The sequence below is a fragment of the Eubalaena glacialis genome, chromosome 7, assembly GCF_028564815.1.
Source record: "Eubalaena glacialis isolate mEubGla1 chromosome 7, mEubGla1.1.hap2.+ XY, whole genome shotgun sequence".
NCBI lineage: Eukaryota > Metazoa > Chordata > Mammalia > Artiodactyla > Balaenidae > Eubalaena > Eubalaena glacialis.
In genome coordinates this window covers 56,812,193-56,831,707 of record NC_083722.1, presented here as the reverse complement: position 1 = coordinate 56,831,707, position 19,515 = coordinate 56,812,193, and the positions used below count along the sequence as shown (strand labels likewise).

Genomic DNA, 19,515 nt, shown 5'->3' with positions numbered 1-19,515 from the left:
GGAATCAGGAAATTTTTGTTAATATAAGGTACATTCATTACTCATGAATTTATAAAGTGTTACTTGAAAGTGGACTTGGATAACTGTAAATGAATATTGCAAACTGTAGGAAACCACTAGAAAAATTAAAAAGAAAGTATAATTGATATGCTAAGAAAGGAGAGAAAACAGAATTATATGAAGTGCTCAATTAACACTACAAAAGGCAGAGCAGACTATAGACTACTTCATTTAACAACAGCAGATACACATTCTTCTCAAGCTTGCTTGGAACATTCACCATGATAGACTACATTCTGGGCCATAAAACATACCTTAAAAAGTTAAAGAAATAGATATCATATAGGGTTGGCCAAAAAGTTCGCTCGGGTTTTTCCATAAGATGTTTCGGCAAAACCCGAACGAACTTTTTGACCAATCCAATCCAATAATCTGCTCTCATATCACAACGGAATAAAAGTAGAAATCAAAAACAGAAGGATAACTGGAAGATCCCCAAATACTTGGAGCTTTAACAACACATTTCTAAATAACATATGGGTCAAAAAAAATCTCAAAAGAAATTTTAAAATATTTTGAATGAGATGAAAAAATAAATATGGCTTATCAAAATTTGTGAGATACAGTGAAAGCAGTGTTTAGAGGGGAATTTATAGCATTAAATGCATATATTATGAAAGACCAGAGATCTAAAACCAGTATGCCAAGCTTCCACCTTAGGAAGCTAGAAAAAGAAGAGCCAGTTAAATCTAAAGTAAACATGAGAAAAGAAATAAAAATTAGAGGAGAAACAAATGAAATTGGAAACAGGAAATCAATAGAGAATATTAATAAAACCAAAAGCTGTTTCTTTGAAAAATCAATAAAATCAGTAAGCCTCTAGCCAGGCTAACTAAGAAAAGAGAAAACATAAATACTAGTTTCAAAAAATGAAAGAGGGGGCATCACTACAGATCCCATGGACTTTAAAAGGATAATAAATAAATGTTATGAATAACTCCATGCCCACAAATTTGAGAACTTAGATGAAATGGACAAATTCCTTGAAAAACACAATCTGCCAAAAGTCACACAGGAGAAATAGACAATCTGAAGAGCCTGTATCTGTTTAAAAATTGAATCAATATAATAAACTTCCAAAACAGAAAGCATCAAGCCCAGGTGAGTTCTCTGGTGAATTCTATCAAACGTTTAAGGAAGAAACTATACCCATTCTCTATAAACTCTTTCAGAAGGTAGAAGCGAACAGAATACTTCCTAATTCATTCAATGAAGCCAGTATTACCTGAAATACCCAAACCACATAAAGACATTACATGAAAACTACAGAGCAATCAATATTTCTCATGAACATAGATGTAAAAATCCTCAACAAAATATTAGCAAACCAAATCCACCAATGTATAAAAAAGAATTACACACCACAATCAAGTGGGATTTATTCCAGGTATACGAGGCTGGTTCAACATTCAAAATCAATTAATGTAATCCATGACATCAATAGGCTAAAGAAGAAAAGTCACATGATCATATCAATAGAAGCAGATAGAGCACTTGACAAAATCCAACACTCATTCATGATAAAAACTCACAGCAAACTAGGAATAGAGGGAAACTTCCTCAATTTGAGGAGAATCTACAAAAAATCTACAGCTAACATCATCCTTAATGGTGAGAAATGCAAAGCTTTCCCACTAAGATCAGGAGCAAGTCAAAGACGTTCCCTCCTCACCACTCTTTTCAATATTGTACTGGAACTCCCAACTAATGCAACAGGACAATAAAAGAAATAAAAGATACAAATTGAGAAGAAATAAATAAAACTATCTTTGTTTGCAGATAACATGATCATCTAAGTAGAAAATCCAAAAGAATCAAGGAAAATACTCCTGGAAGAAATAAGTGATTAGAGCAAAGTTGCAGGATACAAGGTTAATATTAACACAAAAGTCAACTGTTTTCCTATTTACCAGCAACGAACAAGTGGAATTTGAAATTGAAAACACATTACCATTTATGTAGACACCCCCCAAAATGAAATACTTAGCCATAAATCTAGCAAAATATGGACAAGATCTATACCAGGGAAGCTATAAAACTCTGATGAAAAATGAAAGAAGATCTAAATAAATGGAGAGATATTCCATGTTCATGGATAGGAAAACTCAATATTGTCAAGATCTCTGTTCTTCCAAACTTGATCTATAGATTCAGTGCAATCTCAATCAAAATCTCAAGTTATTTTGCGGATATCAAGCTGATTCTAAAGTTTTTATGGAGAGACAAAGACCCAGAAAAGCTAACACAATATTGAAGAAGGGCAAAGTTGAAGAACTGATCCCACCTGACTTCAAGACTTACTAAAAAGCTACAATGATCAAGACAGTATAATATTGGGAAAAGAATAAAAATAGATCAATGGAACAGAATACAGAGCCCAGAAACAGACCCAACAAATACAGTCAACTGATCTTTGACAAAGGAGCAAAGACAATATAATGGAGAAAAGCTAATGTTTTCAACAAATGATGTCGGAACAACTAAATATCCACATGGCGTGCACACACACACATATACACACACACAAGAATCTAGACACAGACCTTACACCTTTCACAAAAATTAACTCAAAATAGACCACACATCTAAATGTAAAATGCAAAACTATAAAACTCCTAGAGAGTAACATAGGAGAAAATCTAGATGATTTTGGACATGCTGATAACTTTTTAGATATAATACCAAAGGCAAGATGCATGAAAGAAATAACTGACAAGCTGGATTTCATTAAAATTAAAAACTTCTATTCTACAAAGAACACTCTCAAGAGAATAAGACAATCCACAGAGTGAGAGAAAATATTTACAAAATACATATCTGATAAAGGACTGCTATTCAAAATATACAAAAAATCTTAAAACTCAACAATAAGAAAATGAACAACTGGATTACAAAATGAGCAATAAACAGACAACTCACAAAAGAAGATTCAAAGGTGGCAAATAAGTATATGAAAGGATATTCATCATCATATGTCATTAGAGAACTGCAATTAAAACAATAAGATACCTCTACACACCTATTAGAATGGCCCACACCAAGGATGTGGAGCAACAGGAATTTTCATTTATTGCTGGTGGGAATGCAAAATGGTACAGCCACTTTGGAAGATACTTTGACAGTTTCTTACACTAAACATATTCTTACTATGTAATCCAGCAACTGCACTCCCTAGTATTTGCTCATTTACTCAAGTGAGCTGAAAACTTATGCCCACACAAAATCCTGCACATGGATGTTTACAGCAGCTTTATTAATAATCGCCAAAACATGGAAGCAACCAGGATATCCTTCAGTGGGTGAATGGATAAATGAACTGTGGTACATACAAACAATGGAATATAATTCAGTGCTTAAAAAAGAGCTATAAAGATACGGGGAAACATAAATGCATATTACTAAGTGAAAGAAGCCAATGTGAAAAGCTACATACCATATGATTCCAACTATATCACATTCCAGAAAAGGCAAAACTATGGTGACAGTAAAAAGAACAGTAGAGGAGTCAAGATGGTGGAATAGGAGGACATGGAATTCGTCGCTCCTCACAAGTACATCAAGAATACACCTACAAATGGAACAATTCTCACAGAGCACCTGCTGAACATGAGCGGAAGATTTCAGACACCTAAAAGGACAAGAAAAATCCCCTCAACAACCGGGTAGGATGAAAGAAAGAAGAAAAAAAGAAAAGAGGAATCAAAAAAGGGACCAGCAGCCCTGGCCGAAAGCTGAAGGTGAGGGGAGGTTCCCACACTCAGAAAAACTCCCTCATGGTGGGGAAATCAGCTGGGACAGAAAAGGAACTTCGGGGGATCAAAGGAGAATGCAGTGGATGGTTTGTGGAAGACAGGACAAAGTAAGAACTGCATGCATGATCTACACCACAGCTCTGCGCATTCCAGTCTGAGTCATGAGTCGCCAGTTGCAAAGTGGGGCTGGGTGCTGGAAAGTGGGATTTGGAGCGTGGACCCAGGGAGGGGACAGCTGTTGGCTGTGAAAAGATAGCCAGAAGGGACAGGAGTAAGGAGCTCCACAACAAGGAAAGTCTGCGGAAAAAGCCCGGGACACCACAGAAGCAAGGCGTATTGTTGAGTGGTGCGCAAGGAGCAGAGCCGCCATTACAACCCCTTTCCCCACCTACCGGCTTCTTCAGCCTCTGGGGGCACTGGGAGGGGCTCCCATCTAAGTGGGCCTGCCTGCCCCTCGGGCCAGGGTCTCCTTCGCCTGTGTGGGTTCTGGGGGCCCGAGCGCTGCCCATCCCAAAGCCTCCTTGGGAATCAGCCCTGGGCACCCCTGCCTGGGACAACAGTCTGCCGATGGTGGCGGAGGCTGAGTGCTAAAGTGAGGGGTTGGTAGAATGGATATGGGGAGAGGAGCACTGTTGGCTGTGCAGATACAGCAGAGGGGACAGGAGTGAGGGGATGCATGGCCAGGAATGCCCCTAGAAGAAGTGTGGCCTGCCTGGAAAGCGAGGCGCCATAGTTGAGAGGCACGTGGGGGGCAGGGCCACCACCGCCCACACACATCAGTGCCTGCCTCCGTGGGCACTGGGAGGGATTTCCACCAGAACGAGTGCGCCACAGTCTGTTGCAACTGCCTGCTGGTCCACGCCGCTGCAGGCAACTCATGCACAACCCAATTGTAGCTGCCGTACCCCTCCCCAGCCTGAGTGAGTAAGTGTGCCCCAAGGAGCCGCTGCTTTTGCTCCCTCTTGCCTGGGCAAGGAATAGATGCCTGAGGGTGGCCCACATACAGAGGTGGGGCCAAAACCAAAGCTGAGTCCCAGGGGTGGTGTGACTAAGGAAGAGGAATGAAAATCTCTCTGTGCAGATACACAAGCTGCGGATTAAATCTCGGAGAACGGCTTGGTATCCTGCGTCTGTGGAATACCTGAATAGACGAGTGTTCCCACAATTGAGACCAATCTAGCCTTCGCAGCAGTGGACTTTAGGGGCAAGTACACGCGGGAGTTGGGCGAGGTCAGAGTCTGAGCTGGCCCCACGGTGCCCAAAGCAGGTCCAGACCTACCTAGAAGTACTGGAAGGCCGCTTGGGGAGGTGGGGGATGGCTCTGGCTCACGGTGGGAGCAAGGACACTGACAGAGAAGGCCCCAGGAAAATATTATTATTAGTTATTTTTTTCTTCTTTGCTTCGTTTTGTTCAGTTGTTGGTATTGTTCCTTTTATTCTTTATCTTTTAATTATTTTTCTTTTTTTAATATATATTTTTTACTTTTCTATTTTTACTTCACTTTTTTGCTGTTTTGTGGTTTTTCTTGTTGTTTTTTTCTTTATTTTTGATTGTTTTTATGTGTATATTTTATGTTTTCTTTGCTTCTTTTGTTGTTTGTTTGCTTTCTGTTCTTGTTTCATTTTTCATTTTTTGTTTTCGTTAGTTTAGTCCTTATTGACTGTTCTCATTTTTGAAATCTTTTGTTTGTTTGTTCTCTTGTTTTATTTATTTATTTATTTATTTATTCTGTGTCTGTGTGTTGCTGCTGTTTGTTTGCTGTTGTTTTTGGTATTTGTCTTGGGTTTTGTTTGTCTGTTTGCTTTCTTTTTCTTTTCTTTTCTTTCATTTCTCTCTGGCTGCAATGTGCAGCTTGCGGGCTCTTGGTTCCCTGGCCAGGGGTTGGGCCTGGGCCTTTTGGGTGGGAGTGCCAAGTCCAGGATGCTGGACCACCAGAGAATTCCCGGGCCCAGGGAAGATTAATCGGCATGTGCACTCCTGGAGGTATCCATATCAACACCAAGAGCTGGTCCCACACAACTGCCTGCAGGTTCCAGTGCTGGACACCTCACAACAAACAACCAGCAAGACAGTAACACAGCCCCACCCATCAGCAGACAGGCTGCCTAAAGTCGCAGTAAGCTCACAAACACCCCAAACACCACCTGACACGGCCCTGCCCTTCAGAGGGAAAAGATTCAGCTTCACCCACCAGAGTGCACGCACCCGCCCTTCCACCAGGAAGCCTACACGAGCCCCCAGACCAACCTCACTCACGAGGCGGCAGACAGCAGACGCAAAGGAACTACAACCCTGCAGCCTGCAGAAAGGAGACCATAAACACAGTAGGTTAGATAAAATGAGATGACAGAGAAATATGTTGCAGATGAAGGAGCAAAGTAAAATCTCACAAGACCAAATAAATGAAGAGGAAATAGGCAATCTACCTGACAAAGAATTCAGGGTAATGAAAGTAAAGATGATCCAAGATCTTGGAAACAGAATGGAGGCATGGATCCAGAAAATACAAGAAATGTTTAACAAGCACTTAGAAGAACTAAAGAACAAAAAGTGATATACAATACAATAACTGAAATGAAAAATACACTAGAAGGAATCAAGAGCAGAATAACTGAGGCAGAAGAATGGATAAGTGAGCTGGAAGATAGAATGGTGGAAATAACTGCCGAGGAGCAGAATAAAGAAAAAAGAATGAAAAGAAATGAGGACAGTCTCAGAGACCTCTGGGACAACATTAAACACACCAACATTCGAATTATTGGGGTCCAGAAGAAGAAGAGAAAGGGAAAGGGCCTGGGAAAATATTTGAAGAGATTATAGTTGAAAACTTCCCTAACATGGGAAAGAAAATAGTCAATCAAATCCAGGAAGTGCAGACAGCCCTATACAGGATAAACCCAAGTAGAAACATGCCAAGACATATATTAATCAAACTAACAAAAATTAAATACACAGAAAAAAATACTAAAAGCAGCAAGGAAAAATCAAAAAATAACCTACAAGGGGATCCCCATAAGGTGATCAGCTGATTTTTCAGCAGAAACTCTGCAGGCCAGAAAGGAGTGGCAGGAGGACATATTTAAAGTGATGAAAGGGAAAAACCTACAACCAAGGTTACTCTACCCAGCAAGGATCTCATTCAGATTTGACAGAGAAATCAAAAGCTTTACAGACAAGCAAAAACTCAGAGAATTCAGCACCACCAAACCAGCTTTACAGCAAATGCTAAAGGAACTTCTCTAGGCAGGAAACACAAGATAAGGAAAAGACCAACAATAACAAACCCAAAATAATTAAGAAGATGATAACAGGAACATACATATTGATAATTACCTTAAATGTAAATGGATTAAATGCTCCAACCAAAAGACAAAGACTAGCTGAATGGATACAAAAACAAGACCAATATATATGCTGTCTACAACAGACCCACTTCAGACCTAGGGACACATACAGACTGAAAGTGAGGGGATGGAAAAAGATATTCCATGCAAATGGGAATCAAAAGAAAGCTGGAATAGCAATACTCATATCAGACAAAATAGACTTTAAAATAAAGACTATTACAAGAGACAACGATCATATGGCTATTACAATCATAACGATCAAGGGATCAATCCAAGAAGAAGATATCACAATTGTAAACATTTATGCACCTTAACATAGGGGCACTTGAATACATAAGACAAATGCTAACAGCCTTAAAAGAGGAAATCGACAGTAACACAATAAGAGTGGAGGACATTAACACCCCACTTACACCAATGGACAGGTCATCCAGGCAGAAAATAAATAAGGTAACACAAGCTGTAAATGACACAATAGACCAAATAGACTTAATTGATATTTATAGGACATTCCACCAGAAAGCGGAAGAATACACTTTCTTCTCAAGTGCTTATGGAACATTCTCCAGGATAGATGGACATCTTGGGTCACAAATCAAGCTTCGGTAAGTTTTAGAAAATTGAAATTGTATCAAGCATCTTTTCCAACCACAACGCTATGAGATTAGAAATAAATTACAGGAAAAAAACTGTGAAAAATATAAAAACATGGAGGCTAAACAATACGCTACTAAATAACCAAGAGATCACTGAAGAAATCAAAGAGGAAATAAAAAAATACCTAGAAACAAATGACAATGAAAACACAGTGACCCAAAACGTTTGGGATGCAGCAAAAGCAGCTCTAAGAGGGAAGTTTATAGCAATACATTCCTACCTCAAAAAATAAGAAAAATTTCAAATAAACAACCTAACCTTACACTTAAAGCAACTAAAGAAAGAAGACCAAACAAAACCCAAAGACAGTAGAAGGAAAGAAATCATAAAGGTCAGAGCAGAAATAAATGAAACAGAAATGAAGAAAATAATACCAAAGATCAATAAAACTAAAAGCTGGTTCTTTGAAAAGATAAACAAAATTGATAAACCTTTAGCAGACTCATCAAGAAAAAAGGGAGAGGACTTAAATCAATAAAATTAGAAATGAAAAGTAAGTTACAACTGACATCACAGAAATACAAAGGATCATAAGAGACTACTCCAAGCAATTATATGCCAATAAAATGGACAACCTGTAAGAAATGGACAAATTCTTAGAAAAGTACAAACTTCCAAGGCTGAAACAGGAAGAAATAGAAAATATGAACTGACCAATCAGAAGTAATGAAATTGAAACTGTGATTAAAATCTTCCAGTGAATAAAAGTCCAGGACCAGATGGCTTCCCAGGTGAATTCTATCAAACATTTAGAGAAGAGCTAACACCTATCCTTCTCAAACTCATCCAAAAAATTGCAAAGGGTGGAACATTCACAAACTCATTCTACGAGGCCACCATCACCCGGATACCAAAACCAGACAAAGATACTACAAAAAAAGACAACAACAAGCCAATATCACTGATGAACATAGTTGCAAAAATCCTCAACAAAATACTAGCAAACAGAATCCAACAACACATTAAAAGGATCATACACCATGATCAAGTAGGATTTATCCTAGAGATGCAAGGATTCTTCAATATATGCATATCAATCAATCTGATACTCCATATTAACAAATTGAAGAATAAAAACATATGATCATCTCAATAGATAATCCAACACACATTTATGATAAAAACTCTCCAGAAAGTGGGCATAGAGGGAACCTAGATCAACATAATAAAGGCCATATATGACAAACCCACAGCAAACATTATTCTCAATGGTGAAAAACTGAAAGCATCTCCTCTAAGATCAGGAACAAGACAAGGGTGTCCACTCTCGCCATTATTATTCAACATAGTTTTGGAAGTCCTAGCCACGGCAATCAGAAAAGAAAAAGAAATAAAAGGAATCCAAATTGGAAAAGAAGAAGTACAACTGTCATTGTCTGCAGATGACATGATACTATACACAGAAAATCCTAAAGATACCACCAGAAAAGTACTAAAGCTAATCAATGAATTTAGTAAAGTTGCAGGATACAAAATTAATACACAGAAATTTCTTACATTCTTATACATTAACAGCAAAAGATCAGAAAGAGAAATTAAGGAAACAATTCCATTTACCACTGCACCAAAAAGAATAAAATAACTAGGAACAAACCTACCTAAGGAAGCAAAAACCTGTATGCAGAAAACTATAAGAAACTGATGAAAGAATTCAAAGGCAACACAAACAGATGGAGAGCGATACCTTGTTCTTGAATTAGAAGAATCAATATTGTGAAAATGACTATACTTCCCAAAGCAATCTCGAAATTCAATGCAATCCCTATCAAATTGCCCATGGCATTTTTCACAGAACTAGAACAGAAAATTTTAAGATTTGTATGGAAACACAAAAGACCCTAAATAGCCAAAGCAATCTTGAGAAAGAAAAACGGAGCTGGAGGAATCAGGCTCCCTGACTTTAGACTATACTACAAAGCTACAGTAATCAAGACAGTATGGTACTGGCACAAAAATAGAAGATCAATGGAACAGGATAGAAAGCCCAAAGATAAACCCATGCACCTATGGTCACCTAAGGTATGACAAAGGAGGCAAGAATGGAGAAAAGACAGCCTCTTCAATAAGTGGTGCTGGGAAAACTGGACAGCTACATGTAAAAGAATGAAATTAGAACACTCCCTAACACCACACACAAAAATAAACTCAAAATGGATTAAAGACCTAAATGTAAGGCCAGACACTATAAAACTCTTAGAGGAAAACGTAGACAGAACATTCTTTGACATAAATTGCAGTAAGATCTTCTTTGAACCACCTCCTAGAGTAATGAAAATAAAAAATGAAAATAAAAACAAAAATAAACAAATGGGACCTAATGAAACTCAAAAGCTTTTGTGCAGCAAAGGAAACCATGAACAAGACAAAAAGACAACCCTCAGAATGGGAGAAAATATTTGAAAATGAAGCAACTGACAAAGGATTAATCTCTAAAATATACAAGCAGCACATAGAGCTCAATATCAAAAAAACAAGCAACCCAATCCAAAAACGGGCAGAAGACCTAAATAGACATTTCTCCAAAGAAGACATACAGATGGCCAAGAAGCACATGAAAAGATGCTCAACATCACTAATTATTAGAGAAATACAAATCAAAACTACAATGAGGTCTCACCTCACACCGGTCAGAATGGCCATCATCAAAAAATCTACAAACAATAAATGCTGGAGAGGGTGTGGAGAAAAGGGAACCCTCCTATGCTGTTGGTGGGAATGTAAATTGATACAGCCACTATGGAGAACATTATGGAGGTTCCTTAAAAAACTAAAAATGGAACTACCATATGACCCATCAATCCCACCACTGGGCATATACCCAGAGAAAACCATAATTCAAAAAGACACATGCACCCCAATGTTCACTGCAGCACTATCTACCATAGTCAGGACATGGAAGCAACCTAAATGCCCATCAACAGAGGAATGGATAAAGAAGATGTGGTACATATATAAAATAGAATATTACTCTGCCATAAAAAGGAATGAAATTGGGTCATTTGTAGAGATGTGGATAGACCTAGAGAGTATCATCCAGAGTGAAGTCAGAAAGAGAAAAACAAATATCGTGTATTAGCACATATATGTGGAATCTAGAAAAATGGTATAGATGATGTTATTTGCAAAGCAGAAATAGAGATACAGAAGTAAAGAACAAATGTATGGATACCAAGGGGGAAAGGGTGGTGTGTGTGGGAGGAATGGGTAGACTGGGATTGATCATAGACGCTACTGATACCATGTATAAAATAGACAACAAATGAGAACGTAATGTATAGCACAGGGAACTCTACTTTATGCTCTGTGGTGACCTAAGTGGGAAGGAAATCCAAAAAAGAGGGGGTATATGTATATGCATAGCTGATTCATTTTGCTGTACAGTAGAAACTAACACAACATTGTAAAGCAACTATACTCCAATAAAAATAAATTTGGACCAAAAAAAAAAAAAGGACAGTAGTTGCCAATCAGAGGGGTAGGGATTGGGCTGGGAGAGGAATGAATAGGTGGAACACAGGGGATTTTTAGAACAATGAAACAATTCTGTATGATACTAAAGTGGTAGATACATGTCACTGTATATATTTGTCAAAATCCATAGAATGTCCAACACCAAGAGTGAACCCTAATGTAAACTATGGACTTTGGGTTATAATGATGTGTCAGTGTTGGTCCATAGATTGTAACAAATGAACCACTGTGGTGCAGGATGTTGACAGTGAGTGATGTTATGTGTGTGTAGGGCAGGGGGTATATGGGAACTCTGTACTTTCTGCTTAATCTTGTTATGAACATAAAAGTGCTCTAAAAAATTAGTATATTTAAAAATAAATAATTCTGAGAAACAAAGGTAGAGATAAGGACATCTACTCTAAAATGTAGAATATATAAAAAATATTCATCCTACAAATAATACAAAATCCTAAGGCTAAATTATGAAGAGACTATATGAGTAATACCCTATTCATTTAAAAAATACAACTGAAAATAAAAAATAATGAATTTCCTATATAAGAAGAAGTTTTCTAGACCCAACAGAAGAATCACTGATTTGGAGTAATAGTTAATACAACAAAAACACGGTAACCAAATCATGTGTATAGGACATGGAATTTTGTTATACTATGACTGGGTCTATATTTATGTATCATTTACTGACCCTGTAGATTTCAACAATGAAACAATTGCATCAAACATAATAGTGGGCCAATTTCTGCAGGGTAGGAAGAATTTAGGCCAAAAAAATTCGTAGTAATTATTTCTGGGTTGGAAGAATGAATTTTGGGGGTAAAGAAATCCTCAAAGTTGCTGGAATGAAATAAATGGTTTGCCTCTAAGCAACTAACCTTTTGTAAAATATCTGAATAATGGTTAATTACCTCTCAAAACTACTTTGAATACAGTAAGAAGCTGAATACGTCCTAGAATCCACCCTGGAAGCTAAGCAGGCACAGGACTAAACTGCTTATTTTGGAGACAGTGAAGAGTGAGTATGCAGTGAGCGAGCCCGTGATGGTAAAGACTGAGCTTCTGGAAGTCTGTTCGTGCCCGTCAATTTGGGCTACTTCAGGCACAAAATGACAGTCCTTAGGCATATGGCTCTCTATAATCAGACCGAATTACACAAATTCTGCATGCAAAAATCATCAGACTTTCAGCTAGAAAATGGTCTGTTCCTGCAAAACCGATCAGATATAACCCAGCTCGAGAGTCTCTGGACAAGTAAGAATGCCAAAGGACCCAGACATAAACGCCCTGGCACACACAACAACGGCAACGGCATAGTTCCATAACTTATTGAGAAAGCAGGATATTGCTAGTGTAAAATGGCTGTAATATAACTTTCAAAAGTAACAGATTATATTACTTCAAAATATTAATGTTTTAAAAAACTAAATATTTCAAAGTTTACTCTGGTTACACAAGAGAAATGTATAGCCCATGCAAAGTGTAAAATTGTATTTGCGACAGTAAAGTGAGTTCAACCTTTATGGCTAATAAACAGAGACATTATATTTTCAGCACAAGGAATAAAATCACATTTGTGGTAATAAATGTCTTTTGACCAGAGTAGTTTGCTTTTCATTCTTTTTCCACTCTTTTTAAACCTATTTATATGCTTTAAAATCTAAACTTAGGTGGCTAGGTTAACACTTAAACTTTTTTTCAAGTAAAATGTTTTTACATATAAGTTTTTAAAATATATATATTAAACTTTTCCACAGGATAAAAAATATCACTCTTACTTTAAAATTCAGTTAGCACCAAAGACCAGATCCTCCCATAGAATAATCTGTTTTAGAACTTAAGGTGGATAAAATGAGAAGGGGCCTTGTAAGATAAAAAAATTCTTATGATCACTAAGCAGAAAAAAATTTTAATATATTTGTTTATTGAAAAATCATTTCCATGCAACTATCACATTCTTTTTAGAGTTAAAAATGTGTTCTACCTGCTATATGTCTTATGCTCAATTCACTAAAAAAGCTATCCATAAACCATAATATTTATGATTCAAGAGAACTTTCCTTGAAAATGACTTGAAATATTATCATATTTTTTCACCTAATTAAAAAAGTTGAAGATTATTTTTCTATCTCTGCCTTGAACTTACTTAAAAATAAAACATTTGGAAAAATACTTTGTTCTGAAATAATATAGCACATCCAAGTAAAAGTTTCACTCCAGGAATATATTTTAAAGCCATGGCTTCTAATTTTGAAATACATGCTTTGAAATACACAAGAGGACCTATGTAGAAAGGCTGAGAACAAAGATGACAGAGCACTAATTAAAACACCTACATTTAAATAGAGTGCATGTTTAGTCATGGAAAATAGTTTCAGAAGGCAAAAATGCATACTATTAACCAATATAAGAATGATTTTTCATTGGACAAAGATATACTATTTTCCTATGAAAAGGAGAGAGAAATTTTTAAATGTGCAAACATATTCTGGAAAGCATGCACCTGAATAAATCCTTATTTTGAGGTGGTAAAGAATAAAAAATCACATGTACCCTGTTTTGATAGGCAGCACCTTTCCAGTCTTTGCTCATGAGAGTATCCATAGAGGAGGTATGCTTCTTGTAGTGCACTTTTATACCACTTCTTTTTATTCTTACATTTTCCTGGCTAAAGAAAAACAGAAAAATAATAAGATTCATGTTTAAGCATATAATTTTGTTTTAACATCGACTTGATTTAGCTGTTGAGCTGGAACTAAATCTAAGCATTGTACAATATATTCCTTAGATTTTGTTATCTAATTATTATTTTATTAGTATTTTAGAATATAGCAAAGTTGTGGAAATTTTGCATGTTAATAGCCAAAAGGGTCAGAGTCTTAATTCACTAAGATAATATTTTAATATGATTTATCTCATATTTAGAAAGTTACAAAAAGTTAAGACCACCAGTGTAACAAAGTAGTGAATATTAATCTATTTTATCAGAATAATGTTGATTCCCTTTTAAGTAACATAGCAATGATAATGAAGTGATGAAAACTGAAAAGCCTAGTTTCTTATTGTAGTAAATAAAATTAATTCCATTCACATCTAATAAATGACTGTTTTCAGGCATAGTAAGCGCTCAATAAATGTTATTCTACTTGAATACGGTACTTTTTCTAAATGTTTATTTAGTTTTTTTTTTTTAGCTCTCTTTTTATTTTTTAAACTTTTTATTTTATATTGGAGTACAGTTGATTAACAATGTTGTGTTAGTTTCAGGTGTACAACAAAGTGATTCAGTTATACATATACATGCATCTATTCTTTTTCAAATTCTTTTCCCAATTAGGTTGTTACAGAACATTGAGCAGAGTTCCCTGTGCTATACAGTTGGTCCTTGTTGGTTATTCACTTTAAGTATAGCAGTGTGTACATGTCAATCCCAAACTCCCTAACTATCCCTCCCCCCCACCTTCCCGGTAACCATAAGTTCATTCTCTAAGTCTGTGAATTTGTTTCTGTTTTGTAAATAAGATCATTTTTATCATTTTTTTAAAAAAATATAATTTGAAAAGAAAAACAGAGTCAGAGAATCTCTAGGTTAAAAATGACTATAAAAATTATCTGGCCCAGTAATTTTGCCAATGTTATTTTAGAGCTTGCCCCAAAAAGGTTTTTATAATGTTTATAAATGTTACAATTTATAAAATACATGCCACCATTTTCTTTTTGAAAACTGCACCATCAAAAAGAATACAGGTGTTACACTGCATGTGGTCCTGGACACTAATTTATTTGGCATAAAAGCAATGAAAAAAACTTATCAAACAAAAACCTAGTTTTGTATACAGAATATTTAAATTTCATTTATTAAGTTATTTCTTAGGAAAAAGAAAAGACAGGCGGATACAATTCAATAAACATTAGAAAATTTAAACTAATTTAAGAATATCTAAGCTAACATTTACAGATTTAAGACATTTCTGCAACTCAAATGTTATAATGATGCTAAGAATTAATGGGTAGTGAAAAATCACCTATAAGCTGTTATAGCACTAAACAACTGAAGTTAAGGAAATTTCTTGAGGAAAACCAATGTGATACATTGCTAAAATAAACTAGCAAGTTTGGGGAACTAAAAAGCATTTTTTAAACCTGTGTCTCTGAATCTTTAAGAATTTATCAGTAAGTATGTGCCACCTAGTGGTAGTAATACAATTAAACATCTTCTAAGGAACTCAAAAAGTTAAAAGACTCTTGCTTTATAAAGAATTTTGAATTCCAGAATAAGGCTCAGCTATGCATTGTATTTTTTCCAACTAGTTTGTTCTTTAATTGAAGTGATTCTAAAAGTGTAGAATGTGACTCCCTATCCATCCCTAGTACTGAGTGTTTCTCCCAAAGACACCCAATATTACCAGTTTCTTTCACAGTCTTCCAGAGACAATGTACCTATAGGCATTTACATCATTTAAATATCTGCTTTTACAGACTGCTATGAATTGTTATATACTTTGAGTTTTTCTATTTGTCTTTCAGATTGCTTCATTTATGGATTTATTCAACATATTCTAGACCCTTGGGATCAATCACTGAAGAAAACAGACAAAGCTTACATTCTAACCAGTGAAACAGACAATCCACAATAAGCATAACAAATAAGTTAAGGCTACAGTTTAAGAGGTTATAAATACTATGTAATAAAGAAAAGATGAGGCAATAAAGTGGTCAGGGTAACTGTCATTGAAAAAGTGACATCTGAGCGAAGACCTAAAGGAGGTCAAGGAGTTAGCCCTGTAGATGTCCAAGGAAAGAGCACTGCAGGCGGAGAAAATAGGCTTTAAGATGGGAGAATACAAGTTTATTCAAGAGGCATCAAAGAAGGGAAGGTGGTTGTGGGTGAATGAGGAAGCGAGTGGGTAATAGGGAATGATGTCCAATAAATTAACAGGGGCCAGGTCATGGAGGTCCTTGCAGGCCATTGTAGGGATTTGGGCTTTTACTCTGAGTGAAATGGGAGCCATTACAGAGTTCTGAGCAGAAGAATAACATTTGATTTGATTTAACATTTTACAACAATCACTCTGCTTGCTTTGATGAGAACAGATTATACAAAGGCAAGTGTAGATGTGGATGACTGGCTACTGCAATCATCCAGGCAAGAAATAATGGTGGTATAGATCAGGTCATAGCAGCCACTGTGGTGAAAAGTGGTAGGATTCTGGATATAATCTGAAGGTAGAGCAAAAATAATTTCTTGACCAACTGAAGATTGGTTAAGAGAGAAAGAGAGGATGACTCTAAGGCTTTGGGACTGAGCAACAGGAGGATGTGATTTGCCATCCACTGAGATGGGGAAGGCTGTCAAGGAAGTGAAATGGGAGGGGGGTGGAGATCAAGAGTTCAGACATGCTGAGTACGCATTATGACACCCAAGCGAAGATACCAAGTAGCAGTTTGGTAAGGGAATTCGGGAGAGAGAACTGAACTGCAGATAAAATGTAGGAAACATAGACACACACACACACATGCACACCATATTTAAAGGCAAGAATTTAGATGAGAAAACCAAGGGAATGAGGATATAGATGTATGTATATCCAAATACGTAGTATGGCATGTACCATTATTTATTTTACAAACACCCTTGTGATGGATTTAAGTTTTTTCTAATATTTTGCAATATGAAACAATGCTGCAATAAAAATTTTTTTTGTCTGTATGTCTCTTTACCCATGTGAAAGTGTATTGAAGCATAAATTCCTAAGATGTTGAATGACAGGTTTATACATATTTTAAATTTTGGAAGCTTTTGTGAAATCACTCTTGAGTGAGGTGGTCAAAATTTACAATGCCATGAACAAATGCTTCCTCACACTCTGGAGAACACTTCCGTTACCAAACTTAGATCTCTGCCAATATTTTTAAGGAAAAAATTGGTATTTCCTTTTTATTATCATTTTCATTTTTTGAATTCTGTAATATGAGCAATTTTTCATATATTTTCCAGCTTTACTGAGATATAATTGACAAATAACTGTGTAAACTTAAGGAGTACTACACAATGACTTGATACACATATACATTGGGAAATGATTACCATATAGGGTTAGTTAACATATCCATTAGCTCACATTAAAACCTTTATTTGTGTGTGTGGTGAGAACATTTAAGATCTACTCTCTTAGCAACTTTCAAGTATATAACACAGTAATTAATGTTAACTATAGTCACCGTGCTGTACATTAGTTTCCCTAGAACTTATTCATCAATTTTTCATATTTTAAAAAGCCATTTATATTTTCTTTTCTATGGAATGACTGTTCAAATCCTGTGTTAATATTTATATTGCTTGTTTTCTCATTGATTTGTAAGAGATTTTCGTGTATTAAAAAATGGCCCTTTGCTATATGTATTGAGAATATCTTCTCCTGTTAATAGTTTATCTTTTAGTATGTTTGTATTTTCTTTTTTGTTCATTTAAATTTTTCATCCTTCTAGAACTAATTTGGATGTGAGGTGTGAGGTATAGCTTCTACTTCATTTTTTCCCAAGTAGCTAGCCATTTGTACATACATAATTTATTAAACAATACAACTTTTCTTTAATTATTTGAATACAACCTTATCATTAACTATTTTCAAGTACTTTTGGACTGTATATTGTTCTATTAATCTATCAAATAACTTAATATCAAACTGCTTTAACTACTAGAGTATTACTATAATTTTATATTTTATAGGTCTAACTCCCTCTTCTATGTTTTATTTTCTTACAAATGTTAGAATTTGACCCTTGAACAACATAGGTTTGAACTCTGCAGCTCCATTTATATGTGGAGTTTTTCACTAAATAGGTACTGCTGTACTACACAGTCCACAGTTGGTTAAATCTGTGGGTGCAGAACAGGTGAACTTTGATGGCCACTGTGAAATTACTGCAAAGTTACAGGTGGATTTTCGACTGCAAAGGGGGTTGGCATCCCTAACGCCCAGGTTGTTCATGGGGTCAACTGTAGGGGGGTTTTAAGTCCTTTTTAATGGATGTGGTACATATATACAATAGAATATTACTCAGACTTTAAAAAGAATGAAATAATGCCATTTGCAGCAACATGGATGGACCTAGAGATTATCATATTAAGTGAAGTCAGACAGAGAAAGACAAATATCATATGATATTGCTTATATGCGGAATCTTAAAAAATGATACAAACGAACTTATTTACAAAACAGAAACAGACTCACAGACTCAGAGAACAAACTTATGGTTACCGGTTGGGGAAAGCGGGGGATGACAGACTGGGAGTTTGCGATTGACATGTATACACTGCTATATATAAAATAGATAACCAACAAGGACCTACTGTATAGCACAGGGAACTCTGCTCAATACTCTGTAATAACTTAAATAGGAAAAGAATTTGAAAAAGAATAGATCCATGTATATGTATAACTGAATCACTCTGCTGTACACCTGAAACAACACAACATTGTTAATCAACTATACTCCAATATAAAATAAAATTTTAAAAAATAAAAATAGATAAAAATTGAGATTGCATTAAAATTAATATAGGGAGAATGGACATCCTTCCATATTAAATCTTCCAAACCAAGAGAGGATTATATTTTTCCATTTCCTTAAGTTTTATTTTCTGTCTCTTGGTAGCATTTAAAGTTTTATTCATATAGATCTTGTACGTGCTCCTTAAACTTACTCCAGTACATTATAAATGCTTTGTTGCTATTATAAATGCTATTTATCCCTTCATATTTTCACATTTGTTACTGCTTTAGAGTAATTTTACAACTGCCACATAACTGAATCTCCCTATTGTTTGTAACAGTTCTTCTGTTGTTTATAATAGTTTTATTTATAATAGTTTTTCCATTTGAGTTCTACAGGTTTTCCAGGTAAACAATAATAACAAAACAAAACACAGACAAGCTTTTAAATATACCTGTTTAAGAAGGAAATCTTCAAGGCGGCTCTGTAACAGATTTCCAAGGAGCTAAAAGCTTATGAAGTCAAGGATTAAGATCAATGACTTCAGATGAGACTATAGGAAGGGCTGGGCATTCTTCAAATTCCAGTAAATTCTTTGATCCCAAGAGAGAATATCAGGGACTTTCCTGGTGGTCCAGTGGTTAAGAATCCATCTTGCAATGCAGGGGACGCTGTTCTATCCCTGGTCAGGGAACTAAGATCCCACACGCTGCAGAGCAACTAAGCCTGCGTG

General features: G+C 35.9%; 1 protein-coding gene across 5 annotated transcripts in view; it reads right to left on the bottom strand.

Annotated features, from left to right (window-relative positions):
* Positions 1-19,515, bottom strand: part of ZCWPW2 (zinc finger CW-type and PWWP domain containing 2) — a 164,554-nt gene that overhangs the window by 52,927 nt on the left and 92,112 nt on the right. For all 5 annotated transcript variants that reach the window (XR_009701577.1, XR_009701578.1, XM_061196450.1 and 2 more), the window contains exon 4: positions 13,839-13,953. Coding sequence is in view for 3 of the 5 variants with exons in the window: in XM_061196450.1 (XP_061052433.1) it covers positions 13,839-13,953 (115 nt within the window). In the remaining 2 variants the exon portion in view is untranslated. The remainder of the gene's footprint in view (positions 1-13,838; positions 13,954-19,515) is intronic.